At 48.3% G+C, this 16216-nt stretch overlaps 1 protein-coding gene across 2 annotated transcripts in view; it reads right to left on the bottom strand.

Moving 5' to 3' along the window:
• Window positions 1–16216, bottom strand: part of MYO5B (myosin VB) — a 386602-nt gene that overhangs the window by 139954 nt on the left and 230432 nt on the right. For both annotated transcript variants that reach the window (XM_067699124.1, XM_067699125.1), the window contains exons 8-10: window positions 11751–11858; window positions 7826–7935; window positions 2839–3104 (exon numbers count right to left, since the gene is read on the bottom strand). In XM_067699124.1, coding sequence (XP_067555225.1) covers window positions 2839–3104; window positions 7826–7935; window positions 11751–11858 — 484 coding nt within the window. The remainder of the gene's footprint in view (window positions 1–2838; window positions 3105–7825; window positions 7936–11750; window positions 11859–16216) is intronic.

Here is a 16216-nt window from a genome sequence, read left to right as displayed (position 1 = left end):
AATCCAAAAATGGGCAGGAGACCTAAATAGATATTTCTCCAAAGAAGATATACAGATTGCCAACAAACACATGAAAGGATGCTCAACATCACTAATCATTAGAGAAATGCAAATCAAAACCTCAATGAGGTATCACCTCACACTGGTCAGAATGGCCATCATCAAAGAATCTAAAGACAATAAATGCTGGAGAGGGTGTGGAGAAAAGGGAACCCTCTTGCACTGTTGGTGGGAATGTGAATTGATACAGGCGCTATGGAGAACAGTATGGAGGTTCCTTAAAAAACTAAAAATAGAATTACCATATGACCCAGCAATCCCACTACGGGGCGTATACCCTGAGAAAACTGTGATTCAAAAAGAAACATGTACCACAATGTTCATTGCAGCACTATTTACAACAGCCAGGAGATGGAAGCAACCTGAGTATCCATTGACAGACAAATGGATAAAGAAGATGTGGCACATATATACAATGGAATATTACTCAGCCATAAAAAGAAACAAAATTGAGTTATTTGTAGTGAGGTGGATCGACGCAGAGTCTGTCATACTGAGTGAAGTAAGTCAGAAAGAGAAAAACAAATACCGTATGCTAACACATATATATGGAATCGAAAAAAACAAATGGTTCTGATGAACCTAGGGGCAGGGTAGTAATAAAGACACAGATGTAGAGAATGGACTTAAGGACACGGGGAGGGGGAAGGAGAAGCTGGGACGAAGTGAGAGTAGCATCGACATATATACACTACCAAATGTAAAATAGATAGCTAGTGGGAAGCAGCCACATAGCACAGGGAGATCAACTCGGGGCTTTGTGTCCACCTAGAGGGGTGGGATAGGGAGGGTGGGAAGGAGGGAGACGCAAGAGAGAAGAGATATGGGGATACAGGTATGCATAGAGCTGATTCACTTTGTTATACAGCAGAAACTAACACAATGTTGTAAAGCAATTATACTCCAATAAAGATGTTAAAAAACAAGAACAGTGAGTCTCCACATTAATCTTCCCACACCGAAAACTCAGTAAAAATAGAAACTTGCCCAAGTAGATTAAGGGAACCAGGTCAGATGCTGCATCCTGACTTTCTCTAGCTCTTACATCAGAATGTGACACTAAAGGTCAGTTTTTTTGAAACCCAATTACCTGAAAATACTCATGGCAGAGGAATGAATGACACAGAATTAATTACTGACAGCTCGGTAGTATGTTTCCAGGGTGCACAGACTGTTCTATGTTGCTCTCCCCAGAGCAACTGGAAGGGCTGAGTCAAAAAGCAGGCACTCAATGGAGCAGAAGAGAAGTGGCATGCCCACAGTCACTCGGCTAGAACCCTGGAGAGCCCGGGGAGGATGCATTCTCCTGCCTCCCCCCAGGTCATCCTCCACTGTGCTCCGCATCACCTAGGAGGTGGCTTTTTTCCTACCATCTGGACTGTGCTCCTGTCCCAAAGGGTCTCCCCCCCCCCCCCGCCCGTGTTCTACTCTCTCCTTGAAAGATCGATTTCAAGCCTCACCTTCCACGTGAAGCTTTTCCTGACTGTGCCAACAAGCGTGCACTCTTCTGCCTTGAAACTCGTACAGCACCAAGTTTCCAAACCCTCAAACCGACCCTGTTACAATTTCTTCTGTTGTCTCTTGTATTATGTAGCTCGTGCATGTGACTTAACTCTTCAGCATGTTCTGGAAGCCTCTGTGATGCCAGAAATCAAGTTTACTGCCACAGCATGTGACATGATTTGATTCAAAGCCCAGTGATGAACAAGCGCATCAGAGATGGAGCTGAGCCTATCTTTGCACGGGAAAGCGGCCGCTTCTAGAGGAGGTTTTCCTTTACTACAGCCTCAACATGAGGCGAGCACCAGCTTGTCAGCCCACTGAGCAGTCGTTTCTACCAGAGTGTCGTGGCTGTTACAACTCTGCACTTCTAAGCGTCCAAAGTTCTATTTTAAGACAGAAACCATGACCTCTGTGATACAAAGATCCAGGAGGATTTCATCTATTATTAGCTTAAAGAGGGCAGGACATTGATCATAAAAGAAGTGCAGGTAAGGTTTCAGCCCAGTGCATATAATTTCAAGCAATTCTGGAAGGACCTGGAATGCACCTAAGAGAGACTTGTGGCTCAAAACTTCCTTTCAAGCTGTAGAAACTAAAGAATAGAAGGGCTGTGATCTGTAGAGGTCATTCAGCTAGCAGGGGACAGCAATGAGTCAGAAAGCCAGTCTCCCAGTGCCTAGTGAAGTACACTCTCTACATGCCAGGTTGCCTCTCCCTGTAAGTTACACTGTCATGAGTAACTGTCTTTTCCACTAGGCTAGAATTCTAAAATGCAGAGAAACTTCAGGAATGACCACACACAGTATCAATCTGTATCACAGCCCTGGGCACAGTTACGGTATTAAAACAATCACCTTGATTGGTAACATCGTGAATGAGGTCGGATGATAGTTTTAAATAAAACATAACTGAAGTAGAAAACCTGAATTTAAGTTCACAGAAACCTCCAGTCTGATGTTGAACAAGACACTGCCATCTCTGGGCCTCAGTTTCCCACGAGGACAAAGGGGTGTCTGTGGGGTTTCTCAGTGGGGGAGCTACTGGTGTTTGATAGGGTCCATTCTTCCTCGGGACTGTCCTCTGTATTGTAGGACACCTAGCATCTCTGGCCTTGGGCCACCAAGTGCCGGCAGAGACCCAGCCAAAAATGCTCCCTTCCCCCATATTTCACACTCCCCTGGTTGAGAACCACCAGGAAGGTCTGCAAGGTCCCCGCTGGCTCTAAAATGCCAGCAGGAAGACACCAGTGATCGGCAGCAGGAGGTACCGTCCTACCCGTAGATGTCCAGGACCCCGATGAAGGAGTGCTGCTTGAGCGAGGTGTGCAGGGCCTTGTTGACATGCCCCACGATCCAGCCAAACAGCTGGGCGTAGATGTGCTTGGCCAGGGCGTTGCGTGCGTTGACCACCTGCTGCAGGGACATGGTCTTGACGTAGGTCTCCGAGGTGGTGACCAGCTTGCGATGGCACAGCCAATGCTCCATCTGACTGTGCTCCACCCCCAGCAGCTGGCAGAAGTTGCTCAGGTGTTCATCCTTGGGCTGGAAGAGACATGGGAGAAGGGTTCAGGAGGGGCGTGGAGGACAGCCCACCACCATGCTCTAGGGAGGGAAGGAACCCAACTCTAGGCCCCCCAGAACCCCATTTCATCCCTAGCCACTGCCCCAGCCATCTCATGCACTCTCACACCACTAGGTGACAATAGGGGCCCAAAGAGTGTTGCTCAAACTGATAATACCTGCTCATGAACACATCAGCAGCAGGGCTTTAAAAAACAACTCTCCACTTTCCCTGTCCCCTCCTCCCCTGCCAGGGCCTGAAGGGTAACTGGAGGAGAGGGCTCCGGAGTGAAGGGTGCAGGATGAGAACTGATAACTTAGGAACAGATAATCTGTTAAGAATAAGGAGCCAGCGGCAAAATCCCAGTGAACGTAGCTTCCAGCTGCAGAGTTCCACGTGCAGTGCTCAATCCACAGCCCCGGAAAGGTCCTCGCTTTTGAGTGTTACCTTGGGCTCGCACGCGGTCTAGAGCAGTGCGCTCGGGACGAGCCCTGAGCTGACCCCCTTGGACGATGACAGCACACTGACATCACACCGTCCTAAGCTTCCAAGCAGATTTGCTTTCATCTTAGCCCCGGTCATACTAAACACATGACGGAACTTATTTACATTCTTTAAGCACTTGCCACTTGGAAAGAAAGCGAATCTAGGTGGAGAGCTAGGACAAATGGCAAAAAATAAGGAACAGATTTTGACTTGGGAAGATCACTTGGAACACTGTAACTGATATTCATGTTTAGAGCTGGGAAAAACTAGGGGTGCCTCCAGCATAAGTCCCTTCACCTACAGGTAAGAAACTGAGCCCCAGAGAAGTGTAAGAACGCACCCAGGTAGCCAGCTGCATTTCATCTTGACCCTCAATTACCCAAAGTACCAATCACATCACCTTGCCCTTGAGTCCCTGATAACCAAGTCACCCACACAGTTTTATTTCCCAAGTGTGTAGGTGTCCTGGGTCCCCCTTGCTGCCCATTCACAACACCCCACAGAAAACCTGCTTTTCCTCTAGAGGTTCTTCTCGCCCATTATTCATTCCCTCATCTAAATCCCCCAGGGGAAGTTGATAACCCAGCCATGAGCCTGCTGGAGAGCTTAATAACTCCGAGGCTGAAAGGGAATCCTTTAGAATGCCATGTGCCACCTCCTAATGGCCCTGAATTGCTTGTGGGAATCATTTTCTGATGACGCTGCCACCGCGTAAATGCAGGCTTGTTCAATGAAAATTAACACAGATAACTGTGCCATTTCCCCAGCCCATTTTTTCTCCCTCCTACAGATACTTAAAATCCATCTACCCAAATACACACAATTACAAAATAATAAAATGTCAGAGTAGGAAAGAACCTCCAAAAGTCATTAAGGCCAGTTTTTCCAGAGTGTGGTTTGTGGAGTTGGAGTAATAGTTACAAAGGCCATTAACTGGCTTTACTCAACAAAAGTGGGGGGGCCGGGAGAGGGACAGTAGGTTGAATGTGGTGGAACCGGCTTGCTAACGTACTCTGTAAACACACACACATACACACACACACACACACACACACGCACACACGCGCGCGCACACACACACACACACACACACACAGTTCCACAAGTGCTGGTACTTTTCAATCATCACCACAGGGCGGGTTCCCATCGGCTGCAGCAGGGAGTGGCCTGCCCATCTATTACCCACTCCTGACTGTTGATTAAAGACAGCCAGCATCATAGGCAGCTGATGAGTTTCGTGGGCCCATATTGCCAAGTTCAAGAAACAAGTTGCCTCTGGTGTCCAAGTAATCGCATGCTAATGCATCTCCAAGGTAACTCTGGCAGTTACGGGACATATATTCACACTTTAATTAAAAGTAACAACTACCAAGCAGAAGGCACACTGGACCTGGACAGACACCCCTCCACAGCAGGAGGTCCACCCTACGTACCCAAGGCATAACCCAAAATCCGTGCACCAGCACCCACTTAGCAAAGCATTTCTCGAGCGAGCACACACTGCGTGCCCGGCAGCGTGCTGGGCATGGATGGGGAACATCAGGCTAGTGGAAGACAGCCCGTCCAGAGGAAGGCGCAGGGCCGGCGGTGGCGTGGAGCAAGAACGCTGGCTGGGCTTTGCCATTAACTGTCATTGTGGCCTTAGAGAGAGAGTTTCCTCTCTCTGGGCCTTAGTCTTTCCAACCCTGTGAAGGGAGACGGATGCTCAGAAGGTCCATTCTGGCTCTGCCAACAATGATGATAACAGTCGAGAACTCAAGCCCTTGAGCCCTGTGCCAAGGTGGGTAATATCACCCCTGCCCGCAGATAAGGAAACAGGTAAGAAACTACCAGTAAGTGGCAGAACCAGGATTTGAACCCTGGCAGCCCCGACTCCAATTTCTCACTCTCAATTAGCTCTCGACACAGCCTTTAACTGGAGAACAATATGAGACCAGCCTAGACCACGTACCTGTGCTCAGAAACCTCTGACTTCCTGTCGTCTCTGAGAGTAAGGGCCTGGTGTCCAAGCCTCCACCTGTCAGGCATCCTCCCCTCCCTCCAGCACCATTTGTGTCCTCCGTTCCCCCCCCCTTTCCCCAAGTGTGCCCTGATAGCCCTCCTTCACACAGTCTTTACACACACACTCAGTGGGTGCCAGTGTGTGTCAGGGCTAGAAGAGTGAGCACAGGAGACACTGTCCTGGAGTTTAGTGGGGGAAACGGGCATCGATCAAATACCACCAGTAAACGTTCACTCTCCTTCTCACCTGAAGGTACCTGCAGAGGCTGGTGCGGAAGATCAGCTCTAAGATCAGAGAGACACTTCCCTGATAAGCCCAAGTCCTAGCTCTCCAAAGACGCCCTGGCCTCACTCAACCCACAGCCACCGGCGCCCAGGAACTCGCTGGCCCTGGTCCTCGGGCCTCACCGTCAGCCCCGCCCAGTGTTCATCTATTTGCTCACTTGCGTCACCCCTGAGCCTTTGGAGCCTCCATCATCCATCCATCTGCTTACTGGGCATCTACCAAGTCCTGGGCACCGTGCTGGGTGCTGGTGATACAACAGTGAGCAAACAGTCCCCATTCTCATAGACTTTGGAGTCTCATGAGGGAGAGAGACACACAGCAAATCATCCCATAATAAATGTAAAATTACAGGCATGCTGAGAGATACGGAGGAGAGGCATGAACGCTGTAAGAACCCACGACGGGGGATGTGACCAGGATGTGACCTTGAGAAGGAGGAGACTGGGGGAGGGGAGGGGGGAGGCCAAGGGAAATCTGTCAGCTTCCCTGCATTTGGCCAGCCTAAATCAGGAGTTCTTCAATGCCAGTGTTCCTAATCTCACCTGTCCCCGACACTAGGCAGCGTACGGTTGCCCTAAGGAACCGGGGGACATTTATGGGGACGTGCTGGGAAGGGAGGCACAGACCCTCTGTGCCCTTCTCAAGAGGGACAATGCTTCACTGGCCCTAAAGAGTGTCTGGCCTGCACTAGCGGCCCATCCGCCACCCCACCAAGGCACCAGGTTCTCCTCTGCCCACCTCGATCCGTCTCCCAGCATCACCACGGCCAGCCACACTGCCCCGCCACACACACACACACACACACACACACACACACACACGCAGACAGGCGCACACACACGCCGATGTCCCGGGGCACCGAGCGCTGCCCAGCTCCAGCATTCCCTGCTTTCACACTGGGCCCAGCGGGCGATCCTCTCACGAGGCTGCAGACTCCGTGCGGAGGATGGCGGCAGGCCTGATGGGGCCAGGGGTCCCAAATCCAAGGCTATTTCTCTTGTAGGTGTATGGGGGTGATGAGCTCGGCCAAATGCCAGCTACCATTCAGGACTTCCTCTCCCTCAAGGCAGGGCCAGGTTTAACTGGGTTAAAAAATGTCTGCACAATTGAAAGAAGATCAGCTTGTGCGTGGCCTGGACACATGCCCACATTCCTATTCTGTAACACTGTCTTCTGTATTTCCCCAGTTATTTAAATTCTAAGACCTTGGTAGCAAGAATCATACTTTGTACCTCCCAGGACTTGGCCATAAATGGACAGAGAAGAGGCCTAAAAGAAAGAAACAATTGCAGATTCCGTACTCAAGTTCAGAAGATCAGTTTTTTAGCCCAGCCCCACACCATCACATACCAGAGAGCACACAACATGCTGTCTATACTACTTGTAACCGGCAGTGTTCCCCCACCCACCCACTTAGACATTTTTTATCTCCCACATAGAAGGTACTACGCTGGGCACCAAGAAAGTAACAGTCATTAAGAGCATTTATGGAGCACTTCATAGTTTGCAATACTGTCATATAGATGTCTCAGTATTCTCTCCTTTGTACTGTCAAAATCTTGGCAACTGTGGTTATCTGTCCTGTCCACCCAATTAGATTGTAAGCTCCTTGGACACAGTGTCCAACACTCCCTCATATCCCTGCAAGCAGACCGGAAGTACTCATGAGCTGATAGCACTGTAGAATTCCATGGACCTCGGGTACTTGGGAAATCAAACCATCAGAAATAATTTATTGAGTAACCACTAAATTCCCTGCCCTCAGTGACAGAAACTGATGGCAGCTGATTTGAAAAGAATTTGTTGATTCCCCTTAAGAATAAATAACCTATGAATGTGCTCTAAGCGTAAAGGTATTTCAGTTGTATAAAGCTCTACGGACAGAGTAAACTGTGTACGTGTTATCTCCGGTGCCGGTGGGCAACTTACTGATATACTACAGGATTCACCATCGCGCTCGGCTTGAATCTCCACATTTCCAAGGTGTAGGATGGAAGCAATTATCTTAAAAATGTTTATCTGATGGGACTCTCTCACTCCTGGGGAAAAAAAAAATGAATGAATGGCACTCAGTATCCACGGTAGGATAGAAAGGATGTTTTCCCCTCTTTTTAAGGACTTAAGGAAAAATGTTTCATTTTCCTTTCTGGGCCAGTGACTCCTAAAACGATCCAGGCTCCTCACCAAGTAATTACCACTCACAGTAACAGCTCAGAGGGCAAAGGGGCTCCTTGGACTAAAAGAGAAATATCTTCACGGTGATTGTCCCGATCAGACCAGATGGGTCACACTACCATTTTCACTCCTCCAAGAGCAGAGGAGAGGCGGCAATCAAGCAGACCCACTTTGGACTTCATTGCAACCAACACTTTATGGATGTTTTTATGAGTTTAGTAAGAATGGTCATCTATCTGCAGTCATTTTTCTCCCAACATAATATCCTGCAAACATCTGTGACACACATCTGAAGCGCCAACGGAGAAAGAGGAGAAATTTCTCCTGGGGGCGCCGTTACGGGGCTGGACGGCCAGCCGGCCCCTGGCTGTTCCCCCGGGGGCTGTTGCTTACCACACTATATGCTCCGTCAGTTACAGACACACACACCTACACTGGCGGCAGATATCTACTGTCGATTTTATTATTTATGCATGTAAGTTATCAAAGACATGGATACTCTCTGAAAATTTATATTTAGCTTTAAGGCATTACCATTTCTTTTTGAATTACCAAATACTTCAGACTTAAAAAAAGGCTACAGACCAATATAGTGAACACCAGTTGACCTACCATTCAGTTTAAGAGATAATACAGTTGTTCTCCAAAGTCTTCCCCAGATGCAGTTACTTATTTTTAAGGCAATATTTTACTCAGGCTTAAAAAAAAAAAAAGTCAGTAACACCTTTATAAATGGGAGTAAAGATGTGTCATGTTAGGATTAAAAACTTTACTCAGATAATCAACAAAGTGGACAACCCAAGCATGAACTAGACAAATTAACTCTACACTTTCACAGTGTTAGATGACCACTACTGTGTAAACTTCATAGGGTCAGGGATTTACTTTTTAATTTTTATTATACAACATCTTCAAAATATACAAACTTAAAAAAAATTACAACGAATCCCTGTTCTTCCTTCATCATTATATCCCCAGTGCCTGGCACACAGTAGGTGCTCAGAAACATGAGTGACAGAAAGACTGTATTGATACTTGTTACGCAGACGGAAGTCCTTGCAAATGTCTACAGAAATGCATGCATTGTTCAAACATCTGGTTTTACTTAAACTAATAATCCAAAGAACAGCCAGAGGGTGAACAATTTAGGCACATGTCCTGAGTGTAACTGCGTAAGAGTGGCAAAAGAAAGACCAGTTAAAGCCAGAGGCTGAAACCCAGGACAAGACAGGAGGCTGGACGGTTATGCACCTGTATGGGGAGTAAAGCACTGTAGAGTGCTCTCAGATACGTCCCACAGAACTAGTCAGGAAGTGGGTGCTGGGCCCATCACAGGATGAGAGGGATAGATCACTTCCCTCTCCCCTTCTCTTATTCTTAGGAAACAATGCTTTGTCAATTTCCAAAGACCTAACCACCCTGTCATAGTAGGAATTTAAGTAGTAGATACTGGATGACTGACTACTGAATCCTAACAATAGTTAAGATTCCTATGCTATACTGACCAGAAAGTACCTTTTTAATACAGGATTCTCCGAATAAGCAGTACCTCTTTACAGGAAGCAACAAAACAAAACAAAACAAAAATCAAACACTAAATCTGAAAGGCTCGTAGCCCACAGCCTGTTTTTGTAAATAAAGTTTTATTAGAACAGTCATGTCTTTCCTTTCACATTTTGTCTATGGTTACTTTTGCACTACAATGGCAAAGTTAAGTAGTTGCTACAGAAATCGTACGGCCAAGAGGGCCCAAAATATTTACTATCATGTCCTTTAAGAAAAAGTTTGCCAACCTCTGGAATTTAAAAAATGGACATGTTTATTAAAGAGTAGGGAAGAATGGCTTATTAAATAATTAATTTTAAAAATTCCATTTGCTTTGAGAATTAAAGTACCTAGTCTCCTTAGGGCCTTGGAGGGAACAACCATCTCTTTGGACCAGCTTATGCCCACTGCTCACACCAGCACTACCTTCTCCTTTCTTAGCCGACTGCTATCCTCCTCAACATCGAGTCTCCTCTATACCTGCTCCCCAGCGCTGGAGAACAGAACAGCTCCGTGGTGCTGGGGAACTCAGGGACACCTGTACCCGGTTTATCATCTCTCAGCTTCAAATCTGCCCTCCTTTGCCCTGCTGTGTCACACCGGTGCTAGACCCTGTAAACGTTTCCCCTTGGCCTGCGGGTGGCACGTCACACTTGGTCAAGAGAGGGCACTGCAAGGACTTCACAAGGCGAGAGCAGCAGGAAGCCATTTCCATCCCTGGCTCTGGTCCTCCACAGTCATCAGTATTCATCTTGGGAGCCCAGCCACCCGCCAGGTGAGCTCCAGCTGTGTCTTCAGGCCACACTCCCCCATTAGCAGCTGCGTCTGAGAAGTTCTGGCTCCACCACACCCCAGGGCGCTACAGGCTGCTTACACGGACCAGGGATGGCCCGCACCCTCTGGCAGGTTCCTTTACCGCCAGAGGGCTTCCTGACCTTGGGGCAGCCACATCCTCCTAGCAGTGTTCGCAATCTCAGCCTGGCGTGGGCGGCTCTCCTAGTCAGCAGCTCCTGTACTGGCTGTTCCTCCTCTCCCTCGAGACAGCTCTTTTACACCCACTATTTCTAGACCCCTAAAATCCTCTTATTTATAGTTAATTATCTACTACTGCTCTTGTTAACAATTATAGTATTTTTTCTCTTTTGGAATAACCAGTGCAGTTTCTGTCTCATGGGTACAAAAGGCAAACCACATCTATCCACCAGTTATCCAGAGAAGTGAACAGCACTCAGACTGCAGCACATGCAGTCCTGACTTTCTCCCCATACGGAGATCAGGGCGTGTCCTGTTTGGCCATGCTTTATTTGGACATTGGATGAAACCTCCCTGATTCCCAAAGAACCTAAGAAATGCTGCTCTGGGTTGGTCACATGACTCAGAAGCCAAATGTCTGTCAGGGAAGGGCTGGGGAAAGCACCAGGTCCCCCGGAGCCACTTTGCGGATTTCAGGCTAACTTCCCAAGCTTCCCCTTTTCTGGCTGCAGGTCCCAGGAATTTACCACTTCAATTTGCCAGTTAAGCACAGACTGCCTTCCACTTTACCACTTGGGGGCTCTTTTCCCCCAAAACTGGCCGGGGAAAGGGGCAGTTTTCTCCAGCTCTACTATAAGGTGACCCAGAAGGACAGAGAGATCTTGATTTATAGATTCCACTGCTAAGTTCTATATGGAAACAGCAACAACAGAAATAACTCTGCATGTATGGCAGAGCTACTAGACCTCTGCAGTCTGTTTCCCACTTGGAGACCCTGACTGTGGAACGTGGGTGGTTTCGGTCCCTAAGGCATGTTCCTTCTGCTAGAACACACTGCCTCAGACCCTCAACACATAAAGACACGGCTCTTCTTGGCTTTCATCCATTGGTGTCAATGCCCTGAGGGAGTGAAAAGGAGTACTTGGCAATGCCTCAGAGATCAACTCTCAAATCCTATTGTTAAGAAAGGGCACCAAAGTTCCATGCCATAAGCTTTGGAGCCCAAGGGTTGGGATGGAATAAGAGTATGAAGATATTCACCAAGAGCAAGAGGGCTTCCCCACCAGCTCACGAAGGTTGGCAAGCAGAGCGGGACACTGCCATGCTTCTTCTCCACGCGATCAACCCTCTGGGCCTTTCTCCCCATCCCCAAGTTCCTTACCAAGGAGCGTGAAGGCTTGTCGCGTCTTCTCAAAGTCCTCAGCATCATCAACACCCTCGATGGACGTGTCTCCTCCCTGTGACGTATAGAAGAAGTCCTCGGCACGGGCTGCGGTGGGAAAGGAGGTGAGGCATCAGGCATGGGAGGGACGCTTCATCCCCAGGTTCACCACAGACCATGCCCCACGAGGATGTCCACCCCCTGAGCAAGCTGACCCGGGCCAGAGTTTATTCCCAGCTGGATGTGGAACTCTTTCAAATATCATCTTTACCGACAAAGGCAAGTGGGAGAGAAAACTGAGTAACAAAAGACAGAAAAGTACAGCACAGTGACAGAGCCTGTTGTTGCATTTGTGTTAAAACTGATATCTGAAAAACCAGGGAACATAAAAGTCACGGCAAGTTCAAGTCACAGGAGCATTCACCACAGACTTGTTTTATAAAAGGCTCTGGTAGACACAGTAAAATGTACACCCACCCTAGAACCAGACTTCCATGACCATCGATAATCTTAGTCTGACAACCTCGTTTGACACATGAGGGGCAACGACGTGCCCAGAGAGACACGATTTGTTTGTTTTAAACGTTGGGGCACCTTGAGCTATTTAAGCACGTGTACAAACATAGGCTGAGACTCTCATCCCCTGGCTTACTTCCTCTTCAGTCAGGCCTCTGCTAACAGCCTGGGGATGACTAGCGAGGAGGGGCCCAGGTTCCGTCATAGAATTCAGAGCCACCCTCAGCAGAGGGCAAAAGTGCAACGAGCCCTGGGGAGTATCTGAACTACAAGGCTTGAGAGCCAGCATTTCAGGTAACAATTGTACGTCATCAAAATCACCCTCGAAAATCACTTCAACTTTCCACAAACTATAATGCCTTTGTGTGGTACAATTCTGTCCAATGCTTGGCATTTCTAAGTGTAAAATGTTTGATTTTGATAAGATGCCAAAACTGGACACTAGCTGTTCTCCCTCCTCCCCTGAAAACACCAGTTAAATGATTTTCTCTTGACCTGGGCACATACGGTTGTGATCATGATGGGTCTCTTGTCCTCCAGTTTGGGTCTCTCTCTTTACTTTCAGCTACACATGCTTAGATGCAGCTTCATTGCAACTCCCAGCCCTCCTTCAACACTTTGTCCTCACAATTTGGTCTCCGAAGAATTTCTTGAGTCTCTTTCCTTCCTCCATCCTGACTGCCACTATCCAGGGTCTGACCTGTCCAGCATCTGTTGTCTGGGGACTGTTGCGAAAGACTCTAAGCCTTTCTCCCTGCTTCTGCTCCTGTCCTTTCTAAATCCTCCTTTAAACTTCTGGTAACTCTGATCGCACCACTCCCTACTTAAAGCCCTTTGGAGACACCCTCCTGTTCCACTGCCCTCAAGGCAAAAGTCAAACACCCTAGAAGGGCCTCCCGGACCTTTTGTGAAGCGGCCTCCTCCGACTACTCCAGACTCACACCTAGTCCTTCCATCCCCACCTCTATGTCCCAGATACACCGGCTTCCTTCCTGTCATTCCTCAGCTCTACCCCTGTTCATGCCGTCAATGGCCCTGCAGACGTCTCCTTCCTGGTCTCTCCCACTTCTCACCTTGATCCTATGCTCCAAGCCACACTGCACTGTTCCGCTAATTCCTCCCACCGCTCAAGTCCACGATACCAGGCCCAGCTAGGAAGTGGCAGAACTCAGCCCCAAACCGCAGTCTCACACACAACCAACAGGCAACACTGCACATGGGAATGAACAGCAGAATACTGGTCACGTTTTATGAGGGAAGGCTTCCTGGAGGAGTGACTTCAACCCACTCTGATGACTGCAGGCAGCTGAACTGGGAGACGAAGGACTTTGGCCCTGAGCTCACTCCCAGCCACAGCAGAAGCGAATTCTGATGAAGCAAGTCACATCAGGTCTTTGTGGAAGATGGCATGTTTGGATCTTCCATATCTAATCACCCTGGAAGCTCTGGCACGGAGTAATGTGACAACTTCAAGCGTTTAATAAAAGCATCAATTCTTTTTTCCCCTTTACACTCACCCTTCAAAACACCTCATCTGATGATTTTTTACTGTGTCCACATGAAGACGACTGAATACAGTCGTCCCTCTGTATGCACAGGGAGTTGGGTCTAGGACACCCCCCCCCCCAACAGATACCAACATTCACAGATGCTCAAGTCTCTTGTATAAAATGGTATAGTACAGTCAGCCCTCCACAACCATGGATCGAATTTCAGTTGGTTGAATCCACAGATGCAGAACCTGCAGATATGAAGGGCCAAGTGTGTATTTACTCCCATTTTTCAGACAGGCAAACTGAGCACCATAGGGCTTTAAGGGGTTTCCCAGGCTCACCCAGGGTTTGGCCAGGCCTGTGAGCCCATTCCTTGATCACCCAATTAAGGAGATGGTTATCTATGACATCCCATGACTTAGCCATAAGTACAACCTACATCATAATCAAAAGTATCAGTTGATACATTAGAGTCACCTGAGACTCCAAAAAGAACACAGCTTTCATATTGGAGGGAAGGAGGCATTTTCAGCATCAAAGACCTTTCATTGTCAAAGGCCAGGGCCCCAATGCCTGATGTTCTGAGTGAAACAGACCTCCCCACCCTTCCCTGCTTTGAGTTCCCAAACGCACATGCCCAGCAGAGTAACTTCTTCCTGCTCGGGTTCATCACTGCAGGGGCCACCCCAGCCAATCACAGCATTCTCTACTGAATGATATGAATCCAATCAAAATAATCATCTCCTTTCCATCTGCTTTAAGGCTACAATCACCTCTGTTAACGTCACTCCCAGACCCTCTTAATCAGACAGACATCCCAACAGGGTGCAGTCACTCTTCCCCTATTTGCTTTGCCTGCCTGGATCTCAGCTCTCCTTTTAGGCCCATGAAGCCAATCATCCCATCCCAGAGAGGGGTCTCTTGTCCTCCAGTTTGGGTCTCTCTCTTTACTTAGAATTCCCAAGGAGATATACATCACAAAATCCCCTGTTAACTGGCTCACTGGATCAGACTAGTGTACAGAAGGGTCGTGAAGCCAGTGATTAGAGCAATGGACCATCAGGGCCACGGCCCAGGGTTTGCACTTCACCTGGGGAGGCTGTACTCTGACTTGTGCAAGGCAAGAGAGGGTGGTTATAAAACTGTATCTATGCAGCTACGGAAATGAAAAAGAAGAAAGGATTTATTCCTCATTACGTGAAGGCTGCATTTAAGGGAATATGGTCCATTACACCTCTTTTTACCACCATTTATTCACACTCTAACACACTATTCACTGTATTATTTTGTTAAATCTCAGCCCGAGGTCATTTTAATGCAACAGACCACCAACCACAGGGCAGAGGCAAGTGGGGCTGTATGCACATCTGTCCACTTCATTCTCAAGACAAGTGCACAAAATTCCTGCAGGGCCAAGGGGTCCTACAGAGATTTCTGTGCATTTGAACAGCACAGTTTAGGTGAAGAAAAGAGGGAAGGAGGGGAGGCAGGTCTGAATATTCACTAGAAGTCGCTGGCTAGTCCTTCATTTATTTGATGTTTCCATCCATTCAACCAGGGTTATCTGTGGAACTAAAAATGTCAAGCTTCAGGGCTCACAGCCCATCCACCCACAAGGCAGAAGACAGCCTCATGCCTGAGCACGAGAGCTTATCAAAGGCTCTTCACTTCACTCCAAGATGCTCTCAGAGGGCACACGCAGGTAAGAATGCAAGAAATGGATCCAATCGGGTAGTTTTCAACGGCTCCAGCCAGGGGCCCAAGGAGCCTGCACCTTGCTGAAACACGGAGTAAGGAAAAGTCATTTTTCTCCTCAATGCACTCCTGTAAGTGGGGGAGTGGGGAGGAGGATTTCTTTCCTATTACCTGAAAGTTACATTTGGGATAAAATAGTCCAAATACAGCCAGATGGATCTTACCAGCATTCGTTCATTTTCTATAAAACTGACCCTAAGAAAAAAGTTTTCAACTCCCGCAGGTTGGCCCTGAGAAGTCCAGCTGGGCCTGTGGAAGGAGCGGGGAGGATGGCAGTGGCCCTTAACGTGGCCTGCCTTCCTGGTCCCTTGGGACTGTAAGCCAGCACGAGAGCCCCAAGCTGCCAGCTCAGGGCAGTGCCCATCAAACAAGGCTTGTAACATTCGCTCCTTGTCCGAGGAGTTTACGACTTCACTGGGGAGAATCAGACCTGCGAGCACGGAACAGCTGGAGGACAGCACAAAACCAGCCTAACGTGTACCATCCCAGGCTTCCTCCTTTGGGACCCCATTTAACACGACTTCCCTGAGCAGCTTCTGACCCACCACAACAGCGCTTCGCCTCAGCACAGCCTTCTCACTCCGTACTGTAACTGTAAGCGAAGCAAGGGCAGGACGCACATCTGGGTCAACACGACATCCCCAGGGCCTAATTGGCCTGCATGAGGCTTAATGAATGAACGGAGGAGCCAGTACTAAGCTG

The sequence above is a fragment of the Pseudorca crassidens genome, chromosome 12 (genome assembly GCF_039906515.1).
Source record: "Pseudorca crassidens isolate mPseCra1 chromosome 12, mPseCra1.hap1, whole genome shotgun sequence".
Taxonomy (NCBI): domain Eukaryota; kingdom Metazoa; phylum Chordata; class Mammalia; order Artiodactyla; family Delphinidae; genus Pseudorca; species Pseudorca crassidens.
The sequence above is the reverse complement of the archived record's forward strand: the minus strand, read 5'-3'. Positions and strand labels throughout refer to the sequence as shown.